At 36.4% G+C, this 12,490-nt stretch overlaps 1 protein-coding gene across 10 annotated transcripts in view; it reads left to right on the top strand.

The window, feature by feature from the left end:
* EYA4 (EYA transcriptional coactivator and phosphatase 4) overlaps window positions 1-12,490 on the top strand; it is a 282,139-nt gene that overhangs the window by 61,086 nt on the left and 208,563 nt on the right. For 8 of the 10 annotated variants that reach the window (XM_032484950.1, XM_032484955.1, XM_032484954.1 and 5 more), the window contains exon 2: window positions 5,704-5,844. In XM_032484950.1, coding sequence (XP_032340841.1) covers window positions 5,770-5,844 — 75 coding nt within the window. In that variant the 5' untranslated portion in view covers window positions 5,704-5,769. Of the gene's footprint in view, window positions 1-5,701; window positions 5,845-12,490 lie in introns of those variants that run through there. The other 2 variants (XM_032484951.1, XM_032484953.1) reach the window with 2 other exon arrangements.

Below are 12,490 nucleotides of genomic sequence, written 5' to 3' on the forward strand. Positions count from 1 at the left end.
TTAAAATGGTCATTCTGATTGCACTGGGAAAAAGGAGATCCAGGAAGCAGGACTGGAGTGTCCTTAGGTTGTTGCTCCAGTCCCAGGACGATGATGGCTTTTGGTAGCAGCAAGAAGAGAATCTGAGTGAACTCTATGAGGTATTGATAGGATCTGGTGATTTACTGAATGTGGAGAGGGGCGGGCAAGTTGTGGATGACAAAGCCCAGGCAGCAGGTTTTAGGGACCAGTGGGGAGGCCTCTGTGTATGTCGTCCAGAGGTGGAGCATCCCATGCCAGCTCCAGCCCCAGCACAGAGAGCCACCCCGCTCACATTTGCATTTATTCTGCCAGAGTAAATCATGCCTGGGCAATCCAGTTTTTATTGAAGGTTTGATTAGGAAGATAGAGGATTAGGATTACATCATACAAACTCCACGAACTCCTCTAAATTCCGTCAGCATCGTTTTCTTGAAGGCGCGGGGTCTCTTGCCGTCCACCACCTGGACCACGTCTCAGTACCTCATTCCATTTCTGGGAATTGTTTTTAACATTTTATATAGCAATCTCATTATATATTTAAATTAGAAGAATTGCTAATTTTTTAAATTCTGATTTTCTAAGAGACGGGAGTTTCCGCCTCATGTCTAGAGCACAGTTCAAGAAAAGGATATGATCAATTTTCTGTATATTGAAAACCTAACTTCAGAAGAAATAATCTAACATGGAATGGGTGAGGTCACTATTATTCCTGCTTTAAACTCACCTTTTCTGGGGAAATGGCCTTGAAATAGAGCTGGGAACTAGATTATTGCCTCATAAAACAGCATGAGGTTACTGTTATTCCTTAATTTTATATCTGTATTATGAGGTAATACTTCTCCTACTTGATTCGCAGAGTGTTCTTGTCCTTTTCTTATGTATTTGTGAAAGCTAGATGTTGAAGGACTTAGCATAACAACCGTTGCTAAATTATGATGTAAAATAATACTGTGTCTGCAATTAACCCAGGTAGTTTTACTTGGTTCAATAATATAAAATCACCGGGCTCATAATGTTTTAGTACTTCAGTGTGTTTGGCAAAGAAAGAAATTCATGTTACCGTAAAACAGTTGAACTAAGTAACAATTAATCTCAATTTTAAGGAAATATAAAGCAGAGTATTATGTTATAACATGGAACATTGATGCAAATAGCTTCCCAGCTGGAACATTAAATAGATTCTGAACCAGAGGTTAACGAAAAAGGAGAGTTTTTGCTTCGTTCTCTTATGCTTCAACAGCTTTCCTGAAGTCTTAAATTTTTAATTTCACTTGAGTTATCATCGGTGCCCTAAGACGGTGGTCCTTCTAGAAAATGATCACTTTTTTCCTAATGACCAATATCCACAATTTCATTCTTGTGTATCCTTTCTGGAACTATTACATTTAAACCTTAATCACACCTTAATAATCATTTTAGTGTGATAACTGTACATATGTTTTGGGTTGAATTGTGTCCCCCCTAAAGATATATTTAAGTTTTAACCCCCTTCCCTGTGAATGCGACCTTATTTAGAAATAGGGTCTTTGCAGGTGTCATCAAGTTAAGATGTGGTTTTACTGGGTTAGAGTAGATCCTAATCTGATGACTGGGGTACTTGTACGAACAGGAAGATTTGGACACAGGGATGCATCCCCAGAAGAGGCCATGTGGAGAGATGGGCAGGGAGAATACCGTGTGACCGGGAAATGGAGATTGGCGTGATGCATGTACAAGCCAGGGGATGCCAAGGATGGTCGGCAAACACCAGAAACTAGGAAGAGGCAAAGAATGATTTTTTTCTAGAGCCTCCAGAGAGGGCGTGGACCTGCCAACGTGTTCATTTAGGGCTTCTTGCTGTCAAAAGTATGAGAGAATACATTTCTCTTGTTAAGCCCCCCTGTCTGTAGTACTTTTTTATAGCAACCTTAGGAAACTACAATGACATGCTATGTTAAAAGTAAATAACAGGTTAAATTGGCAGCAGTAAGTAATGTTATTGTATTTTATTGTTAGGTCAGGCAAATAGGAAAATACCTAGTGGACTAATTCTTTATATTGAATTTTCTGAAAAATTACAATATTCTGCCTGAAAAACATGGGGCAAAACAGGATTTTTCTTAAAATAGCCCTTTGTTTGAGACAGAATTTTCAGAAGTTAAATCATGTGGCTGTTTACATTTTTTGTTCACATCGTCAGATACATTATGCTTTCATCCACTAATTAATTGTGTCATTGGTTCAGTTAATATTTGTTAGCCACCTAGTGCTTGCCAGGCACTGAGCTGGGTGCTGTAGGTGACACTCTGTAAATAAGATACGGAGTACCTGAGCTTAAAGAATACACAGCTTCGAAATTTACTGCATGGAGAAAGCTGCAGAGGCCACTTGGAGGAAGGTTCTGCTACCTAGAAAATTCATTTTCACTGATTACTACCCTTTTAACTGATCTTGTAAAGTCATTTTAGTATCATTTTGGTTTTACTTACTCTGTGCTCCTGTATTATAATGGAAAAGTTTTTTTAATTTACTGCACAGACAATAAAGTTAGCAATATTCAAAGTATGTGAAGCCAGAGATACAATTCTGTATCAAGTTATGTTTATTTTTAATGTTTCTTTTAAATCAATATCCAGGTACATGCTTAGATTACATGAGTGTTAGCAGAGCTAAAATATTGTTCTGATTTTTTCACTTAATACACAATCAGTAATTTTTGCTTTTCCATGTCATTTTTATAATTATGTTTTTCCTAAAGCAATATTATATTACATTTATTGACCATAATTTGTTTAATCAATGTCTGACAAAAGTGAGGCTTTCTGGCTTTTATTATCATTAATAACACTGTAGTGAATACCCTGTGACTTTTAGTGGGGGAGATAGTTTACTCCTTAGAGAAAGTTAATGGGTAAGAGTTTAAACATGTTTTAAAATGCAGTGACAGATCTCTTTCTAAATATGTTAGAAAGCTTGACATTATCACTGGCAGTTGAATGAGGGCACTATTATCACTGTATCCTTTCTGACACCGGGCATTAGTAATATTTAAAATGGTTTGAGTTATTGAAGATGTATATAGGAACCCAAAATGTATACTTGTTCCTTAAGTTTACATATTTTGGCAACTGTGAAGGTGAACACTTTTCCAAATCTTTGTTTATTATTTACATTTTTAATAGAGATTTGTATTGTCATACCTTTGCTTAATCACTTACAATTTTTATTGAAGTTTTTTTCACATTTTGCTTATAATTACAATATTTATTGAAGATATTTTTCATAATCTGTTGTGTCCTGTTACTTTTGGGGCTGTCTTTCTCTGTTCAGAAATGCAAAAGTTTTTGTTATGTTTTTACGTAGCTGAATCCATTGTCCCTTCTGCTTGTAAAGCGGTACAGTGTTTTTACCATTCACCTTACCCATCTATATGTTAGAATGAAAAGGAACATCAGAGTCTCCCCTTTAAGAGAGCACTGGGCTACTTTGTTAACCAGATAGTGAGGAGAAAATGGCTCCAAGGAAGATGATCCGTCACAATTCCTTCCTGGAGGAGGAGGGGGCTCATGATGCTGGCAGGTGCTGAGTCTTAGCAGGTTGGTATCAGTTAGACTGGTGGCCGACACCACATCCAAGGCGAGGCTGAGCCAGTGTGGCCCTGGTGGCTGTGGGAGGGGGCAGTGCGCAGGGAAAAGGATCAGGAGGTTTGCTAAGATGGGAGGAGCAAGTAAGGGATCAGCAAGAAGCCAGATCAGAGTAAGAGACACAGATTTGATGTGAGGAACCAATCCGTAAGGAGATGGGGGAGGACAGGAGAAAAGAGATGGAAGTGTGAGGTAAACGGCGAAGAGTGGGGCTTCTTCTAGTTACCATTTCTCAGCCCACTCCCAACACAAAGAATAACATCTTTAAATCTACAATTCCTGAATTCATATGTATACCACAACACCTTTCAGTGTGCTTAATATATACCCTCCCCTCTCCCCATCTTAAATGCACTTTAAAATTGTGCTTTTCCTTAAAATGACACTTTTCTGGTTTTGGAGTATTTTTCATCAGCATCTTACTGAGACTGTCACATTACATACATGTAAATTACCATGACCGTTTTATGACTTTTAACTCCTAAAATTGAAAAAAATCTTTGATCTGTCTCTTGTGTTTGTGTATGCATAAAACAATTTACATTTTAAGTTTCCTTTGTAATTTTTAAAGCATCTTGTATTCTAATAAGGAAAGTCAGGTTTATTGTAGAACATACTGCAAAGCAGGAAAGAAAAGAAGTTAAAACCACATCTACCTGGTTGTAGTAGGAGTATGTAAAACTGAGCGCAACACCTGCATATGGTGAATGTTTGATAAACTGTGTTGGAAACATGTTGTTTCTGCTGATTGGAGTACTTATTTTCCACTTAAATTATATTTTCAGAAGTTTTTGGTGTCATTAAATACTCCTTGAAATGTGAGTTTAACGATTTACATCTATGCTTATGTCTATGATCAACATACTTTTTATGTAAGTCTTTTTTTAACCTCATATTCTTTTAATTTTACTTTTAGAATTAGAATTTGAAGGGCTAGAAATGCATCATTGCTCTTTTAAAGAGTATTTCATTTATTAGTGAGTTTGAGTATTGGTTTTGTGGTGACTGACCATTTTCTATAGGGGTGTATGTGCCTTTCTATTTGGATTGTAAGGCATTAGCCTGTTGTGTTTGATATTTGTGTAGATATTTCTTTTTATATTTTCATGTGTTTTTTAATTATGTGTGTGATTATTTGTGTTATATGTTCAAGGGGATGTGTGGCTTTTTTGTGTTACATTTCGTTGCTTCTATTGTAAAATTCTTTATTGGGAGTTAAAATACACATATGCCTATGTTTCTTAGAGTTTTTTTAAACTCATTTTGCCTGGAAATTTTTTAACTGTAGTGTATGGAGTAAAGATGAATTTTTTTGAGTGGTTACCTGATTGTCTCACCATAGTTTATTGATCAATTGTCCTTCCCGTATATATCTGTAATACCTTCTCTATCATAATAGTTTTATTTTCAGTCTCTTTTTAAAATTGGCATTTCCATTTTATAACATATTCTTTAGAACTGAATAATGGTCATCTGGTAATTCAGACACATTTTCCTGTAACAGAAAGCTGTCATATTAAAATACACATTACATTTTCTCATTTTTGGGGGGGTAATTAGGTTTATTAATTTATTTTTATCATTTTTTAAATGGAGATACTTGTGATTGAACCCAGGACCTCATGCATGCTGAACACTCACTCTGCCACTGAGCTATATCCTCCCCACTCATATTTTCTCAATTTTATGTAATTTAGAAAGTGAATGGTTAATGCATACTCAATGTTTAATCTGTCAATTGCTTAATGACAGACTTCTCAGCAAAATAGTGGACTGTTTATTATAGACTTCATCTCTAAAGTTGTCCTCAGATGTGTTTTGTTTATCTGTAGGATTCCTGAGTAGCTGTTTGTATGTCTCAGTTTTACCATGATGTGATTTTCAAGATCATTATTTCTATCAGATATAGAAACAATATTACTGAATTTTGTTCTTTAAAGATAATGCTTACAGGTTACCGATGACGAACTATCACGTAAATCATAGTTTTGGTAATTAACATTAATTTAAAAAGATAACTTTTTCATTTTTCCCCTTTGTTTTCATCTTTTTGTTTTAGATAGTCCATTTTTAATTGAAGGAAGCTGCTTCTGCTTAGGAGTGGCAGGAGAAGTAAGGAAACCACATGGAAGACTCCCAGGATTTAAATGAACAATCAGTAAGTCTTAATTCAATCTCAAGTTTGCAGAACAGTGCTGTGGTAAGACTACTCAAAAATCATACTAAAAGGAATATATTGTAAAAAGCAAGTTTTTTGTTAAAAATATTTTTCAGTCAGTTTTTGGATTCTCTTTCAAGATCATAAAACAGACCTTTGGAAATGTTTGCTGTTTCTGCTTAACAGTGTCATATTTTGAGGTCTTCCTTGATTGTCTGCTTGTAAAGCCAGTGGTAGTAAGACTAGGGCCTTGAAATCATGCCAGGTCAAAGCAGTTTTACGCATCTCCTCTATTGGGTTTTATTCCAGGTGTGCTTAGATAGTGCATTTGTTGTTGAATGTCAGAAGCATGAAAGGAGGAGAATATTACTGGCGTGCCTATTGTTCATGTCAAGGATGGTGACCACAGTCCTGAAGGCCTTTCCTTATTTTGCTGTTTTGCTAAGCTCTTCACAGAGTGAAGAATGCTGTGCAACCATTGGCTTAGATTGGTGGCAGTCATTCTAAGATTTGAATTGCTCAGAGGGAAAGGATTTATATGACCTTTCCTCCTCTTAGTAGTGTCCTCACGGCACTAGTTCTTTAGTGTGTGGAGCTGGAGTCAGTAGGAGGTTTCCCCCTACCCTACCTCCGGCTCCAACAGCACTGCCAACTGCGGCCCAAGCTGTTCTGCCCACAGACGACTAGCAATGTCACGAGTAAGGAGATGTGTGTACTTACCAAGTGTGTGTTAGGCAGACGGATGCTCTTTAGCTTGTATGATCGTGATTTGATCTTAGAGCCTCATGTTTCCATCAGGCAGCTGGAAACAGTGTATTTGTGTGTGATACTGTGGTTCTGGGAAAGATTTCTATAAATCAATGATTGATTTTATTTTTTATAATCAATGATTAATTTTAAAATGCAGAATGACATGTGTTCTGGTGTATATATGCCATTCCAAGTTAATTTAATTTGCTTTCTATTAAGTGCTTTATTTAAATGAAATGATAATTGAATTTTTCATTTATATACAGACATGACCATTGTCTAATTATTTTTTGTTATACTATTATTTAATTTCACATGACATCATTAGAGGAAAGTAATTGTAACAAAAAATTACAAGCCATAAAACTATTAAAAAGACTGTCAAATGGTAAAGAATTCCTCAAAAATTGCCTGAGTGTTTTAGAAAAGTGGACAAATAGCATTTGGGAGGCAAGGGCTTCAAAATAATTTTTTTTGAAATGCTGGTTATCAAACTTAAGTATTCGTAGCATGGACTCTACTAGAGTGGATGATAGTCAGCTTAATGATGTCACTTGCATTTTTGTGGATCCCAGTGGTGTCAGAAGGCTGTGAGTGTGACCATACTTGAATGAGTGATGACATCTTAGTGGTGATGCTTTGTGAGAGGGCTATTGTTAATCTGTACTTTGTTCTAACACACTAAGGGTTGTGTGCATGTGTGTGTGTTTGTGTGTGTGTTTGTGTAGACTGACCAACTGTCCCTCCTTCCAGAGACCCAGGAGTTTCCTGGTATGTGAAATTTTCAGAGCTAAAGCAGGTGGAGTCCATGCAAGCCGGGATGGTTGATCCAGTCAATTACCTTAGGGTGTGTGTATACTTAAGAACAAATTTTTCTTCAAATACAGTTGAAATAGGCTAAAGAGAATATATTCTTAGGCTTAACATTAAAGTGAAGTTGTTACCCAAGATGCTTCACACCACCTTTTACAAAATGAAACCCAGCCCTTGTAAATCATATAACAGAGTTTCCTCCCAGTGATATTTTAGGGTTGTGGAACTCAGTATTTAAAGTAAAAATTTCAGTGCTCAGTGTTGTTAATGTTCAGTCAGATTTGAGAATCAGAAGTATTGAGTGATCTTCTGGTCTCTCAGCTCAGACCCTGTGCTAAATTGTTGGTAAGAGTGGAGAGGTATTGAGAGAAGGAAAGAATGCTCTCATTCACTCTTTCTTGGTTCCCTCCCCAGCACTGAGCTTGCCACCTGAGGGTCAGGATCTGGTCAGGGTCAGAGTGGAAGCTCCTGGTCTGTGGATGGTCTGATAGTCTGATAGGCCATCAAGAGTGGCTTAAACCACAGGAAACTGGATGCTTGTGTCAAATGTTAATGGCTCAACGGCTTTGATTTTATAAACATCATAAATCCCTCTTCTTCAGCATCATTAGACTTAGAAGAACATATCGGCCAATCTGTTCATCTTGTACATGTGCAAAGCGTTGCTTGGGACTATTAAATAACTTGCCCATGTTGGCATGACTAGTAAGCGTCAGAGTTGGGACTTCTCAAAGATCTTCTGACTCCAAGTCCAAAGCTGTCTCCGTAACATCCACATGCCTTACTGCTTTTGAGTTTCCTTTTTTGGACTTTTCATCACTATGGAATAAACTCCCATTACAGTGAAATTATTTCTATTTGAATGAAATCTTTAAATAACTTTAAATCTTGCAGCATATATTAATTATTGTCTCAAAACCTTTTGGAAAATGATACTTGGCGTTTATTAAGATAAAAAACAAATAGGGTGGCATTAAAAGAAAGTTCATAATAAGGTGAAAGGGAATTAACTTAGATCATAGTTATTTTATTTCAAGAAGTTTTTTTTTTCCCTCGAGGCATAGACATAACAATAGGGGCCAGTTGTTGCAGGTATAATGCACATCTAGCACTTTCTGTGTACTCTCTCCAATCCTGACCACATCCTTGCAGTGTGGTTGTTATGGTCACCATGAGGAGATTATGGCCCAGAGAATATCAAGGTCGAACAACTGTTAGGTAGCAGAGGTTAGAATTGAACCCACTTCTATCTGGCTCTAAAACCTATAATGGATTTTGCATGATACCACATAAGGTAAGAACTTGAGTTGTGAAATCAGACATCCCTGACACGTAAACACTTTATGACCATTGGGAAGTTCAGTAAACTCTTCCTCATGTGTAGCGTGGGGAGGCTAATAAAAAGAAGTTACATGAAGGACTTAGCACATGCCTTTCTTACAGTAAACACTCAATAAATGTTAGCTGATCTTACAATAACCTGATATATTCAGATGGTCTTTGATGAGTATGTGTCTTCATCCTTCCATGCTCACCGGGCAGACATCCCTGCCTGGAAGAACATAGGTCTACAGACTCTGCAGATGGAAACTGAACTCACCAGCTCTCTTCTTGCAGTTTTCCTCCCTTTCTCCTCTGTCCCGGTACTTCCCATCTCAGTGGGTGGCGTCATCATCTACTGAGTAGGTTAATTCAGAGAACAGGTAGGCATCCTTTTTTCCTGTATCCCCGTATCAAAATCCTATCCGTTCTTATTTTTTAATATCTCTCAAAGTTGTTCTCTGACTCCAGCTCCTTAGGATCTGTATTTTATTTCTTGTCTTTTTCTGCTTTAAGTTGCGCCAAGAGTAGTCGCCCTGATTGACATACCTGATCACAACTTTCGGCTTCATATCCTTCACAGGTCTGTTCTTGTCTTCTAAAGAAAACCCCAAATGTGTAGTAAAGCGCTTACTTACATCTCTCTCGCCTTGTTTCTGGCTTCTTCCATTTCCCTGAGTCTCGCAGGCTCTTGGTGGGTTCTATGCCTCTGCTAGCACTGTAGCTTCTTCCCTGGTGGGCCTCTTCCTCACCCGGTAACTTGCAGATCTTTAAGACTCACTCACTCGCATCAAGCTTCTGAGGTTGCCGCCTCCTTCCCCATGCTGTCAGCCATGCCGGGTCAGGGACCTCTACAGGGCACCTTTGCCATTTACCTCTGTCCTGGGACTTATCCCATGGAACTGAATTTGTATCTGTATATTTGTCTCTCTGCTAGATTATAAACTACTGAAGAGTAATAATAGTGGGTCTTGTTCATCTTGTATCTTTACTTCTTAGCATAATTCTTACTGATATTCAATAAATGTTTTGTTCAAAAGCTTTTATATGCTGTTGTAAACTAAGGTAATGAATAGCCTGGCACATTTTAGAAAGCCAAAGTGTTATTCTCAGAACAGATTACTGAGTCATGAATTCATTTCTTACTTAACATTTGTTTAAAAAAAAAGTGCATTTAACATGTAACACTAATTTAACAGCACATGGTCAAAACAAAATTTGGTCCTTAAGCAATTTTTTTTTTGTGTTGTATCTGGACCTTATTTTGCAGTCTGCCTTAGAGGATCTAGGGAATTTTAAGAGGTAAGCAATTAAAGTAAGATTTAACTCTCATATTTGTCTGAAATTCTCTATTAGAACGTCATAATTTTTTAGAAGCAGTTTTTATATCCAATTATAGTTTACTACAGTTTTAAACTAAATGCTGTACTTGTTAATAGAAATAAATGAGTCTACATTATACAAAAGAGTATTTCTACTAATAATCAGAAGTTCCTTTGATACCCTGAAATATATTCCTCATAATCAAATAAATGCTGAGGAAGATTTACTGTTTTTATAGCTTCTGTAGTATTCTTACACATGGAGATATTTTAAAGTCTTGTTTTGATGGTACTAAAGAAGGCGGCAGATTTTTTTCTGGTCTGATTCACTCGCATCAAAGTGAGAGGGAGTTTAACCTAAATTTATCATCAAGCTAGAAGGTTTGAAAAAAAACACTTGTTAATTTTAAGCACTATATGTTATTCAATAAAATATTAGTGGCTATTAAGGAAAATGAGGTAAAATTTTAGACTAAGTTACAGTTTTTGGATTCCCTAATATTAAACATTAAGTCCTACATTTGGAAATATTGTTATTGAATCAGTTGACTTATATTATTGGTAACATTTCAGCTAGTGAGGTCTAAATTAATTCACATTCTTTGGATTCATATTTTACATTGTCTGTTTCAGAAGTATTTTTAGAAGTTCATATACATGTAGATGTTAATAGTATTTCTTTTCTTGCATCAAACCTGCTAGTTTAACAATGTGTATTAACATTTTAGAGTTAGTTTAATAAATTAATCTCCTTTCTGTGTCTGTTTTTCTCCCTTGGAATACCTAATGACTTTAGATTATCCCTCAGCTCTTTGTTCTTAGAAATTCCACAGTATCATCTTTGACTGTAGCCACGAGCGCATCTTTAAAACCTGAGCTGCTCTCTGAGCCCTTTAGACAGGTTTCTAGCTGTTGTATGGAATTGAATATACCAGCCAACTTACCATCTAAATGTAGAGCATCAGAATCACCAGCTTCTGTCAGTGTTTTGACAGTATGCTAGAAAAGAATTATTTTTATCAGTTTCAGCCTATATCATGTTTTCATTTTTGAGAGTGTAGCATTATCAAAATCCTGAAATCCTATGACTCTTCTACTGCTTTTTTCTTGAGTAGTCTAACGGATAATGTGCATCATGCATACAGTGTTTTTCATTCAGATTTAACCAATATCAGATTCTTGTTTTTGAGGCTACAAATCTGTTTGGAAGATCTTGGCCTTTTGACTAGCCGAGAAAGCTGTATTTACAGCGTGTATTTTTTTATACCATCCAACTGGACAATATTGTTCAGAGTTCAATGAAATTCTGCTTGAAGTTGAATCAATTTTAGAACTGTTGTAACTCCCAATTGTCAATTATAGATTTATTGCACTTAGATAGTAGAGTACCTAAATGGTGAAATTACCACGTAGACATGTTAAGTATATTTTAATCTTTGTTCATCATTAAGGCTTGCTCTTTTATTTTAAACAATTTTCTAACTTCAACTTTCTATATTGCATGAGCTGATAAAGATTCATAAGAAGATGCCATGGATTATTATCTTCTATGACCTTATAATTTATTAAAACTTTTCCACAATATTTTATTTTATTTAATACTTTTGTTTGTTTTTTGGGGGGAGGTATTTAGGTTTATTTATTTATCCCATAATCTCGAACATGCTAAGCATGCACTCTACCACTGAGCTATACCCTCCTAATAAATTTTAGGATACACACACACACACAGACACACATATATGTATGTATACATATATATGCAGAGAGAGAGAGAGGAGAATATGAATTGTGATTACATACCATTTGTGAAGATCTAGAGAGTAAATATTAGACTTTTCTTCTGTCAGCTCTGATCAGTTGATAACAGCCATGTTGGGAAGAAACCTAAAGCTTTGTCTTGGCTCATTGGAGAGTAACATTATAAATACAGTGTAGTCTGCCATGGACTTGTAGTGGGGAGGTGTAGCACCAGGACTCATACCTGCTGATCCAGGGCTGGGTCCTTGTCCAGCTTTGAGCACTTTGTTTGGATAGTATAAGTGCAGTTAAGAGCGATGATATCTCTGGGTACCAAAAGTCCCTTGTCTAAATTTACAACTTAAGGTCATATTGATTTTTTGGTATTATGGTATACTGATTGTCCACTCATTCTACCTTATGAATTAAAATGAAAATAGTAATTTATGATAGAAATATAATATAGTTCTTTCATGCTTGAATAATTTTGAGAAATGGGAAAGATGAATGTAATGTAACTTTTGCTATAAGGTATACAGCAAACAGAACGTGTTCACTGATGAAAGAGTTTGCATTCATTGATAGGCGTCATGCTAAGTGCTTTATGTGACTCATCTCATTAAACCACACAGAAGCCCCATGTGGTGGGCTCTGTCATAACCCCAGTCTAAAGGAGAGCAAGAGGACACTGAGCTTAGAGATTTCATTCAACGTTGCAACAGCTAGAAAGCTGTACTCATGGA

Source organism: Camelus ferus, chromosome 8 (assembly GCF_009834535.1).
Source record: "Camelus ferus isolate YT-003-E chromosome 8, BCGSAC_Cfer_1.0, whole genome shotgun sequence".
Lineage (NCBI taxonomy): Eukaryota > Metazoa > Chordata > Mammalia > Artiodactyla > Camelidae > Camelus > Camelus ferus.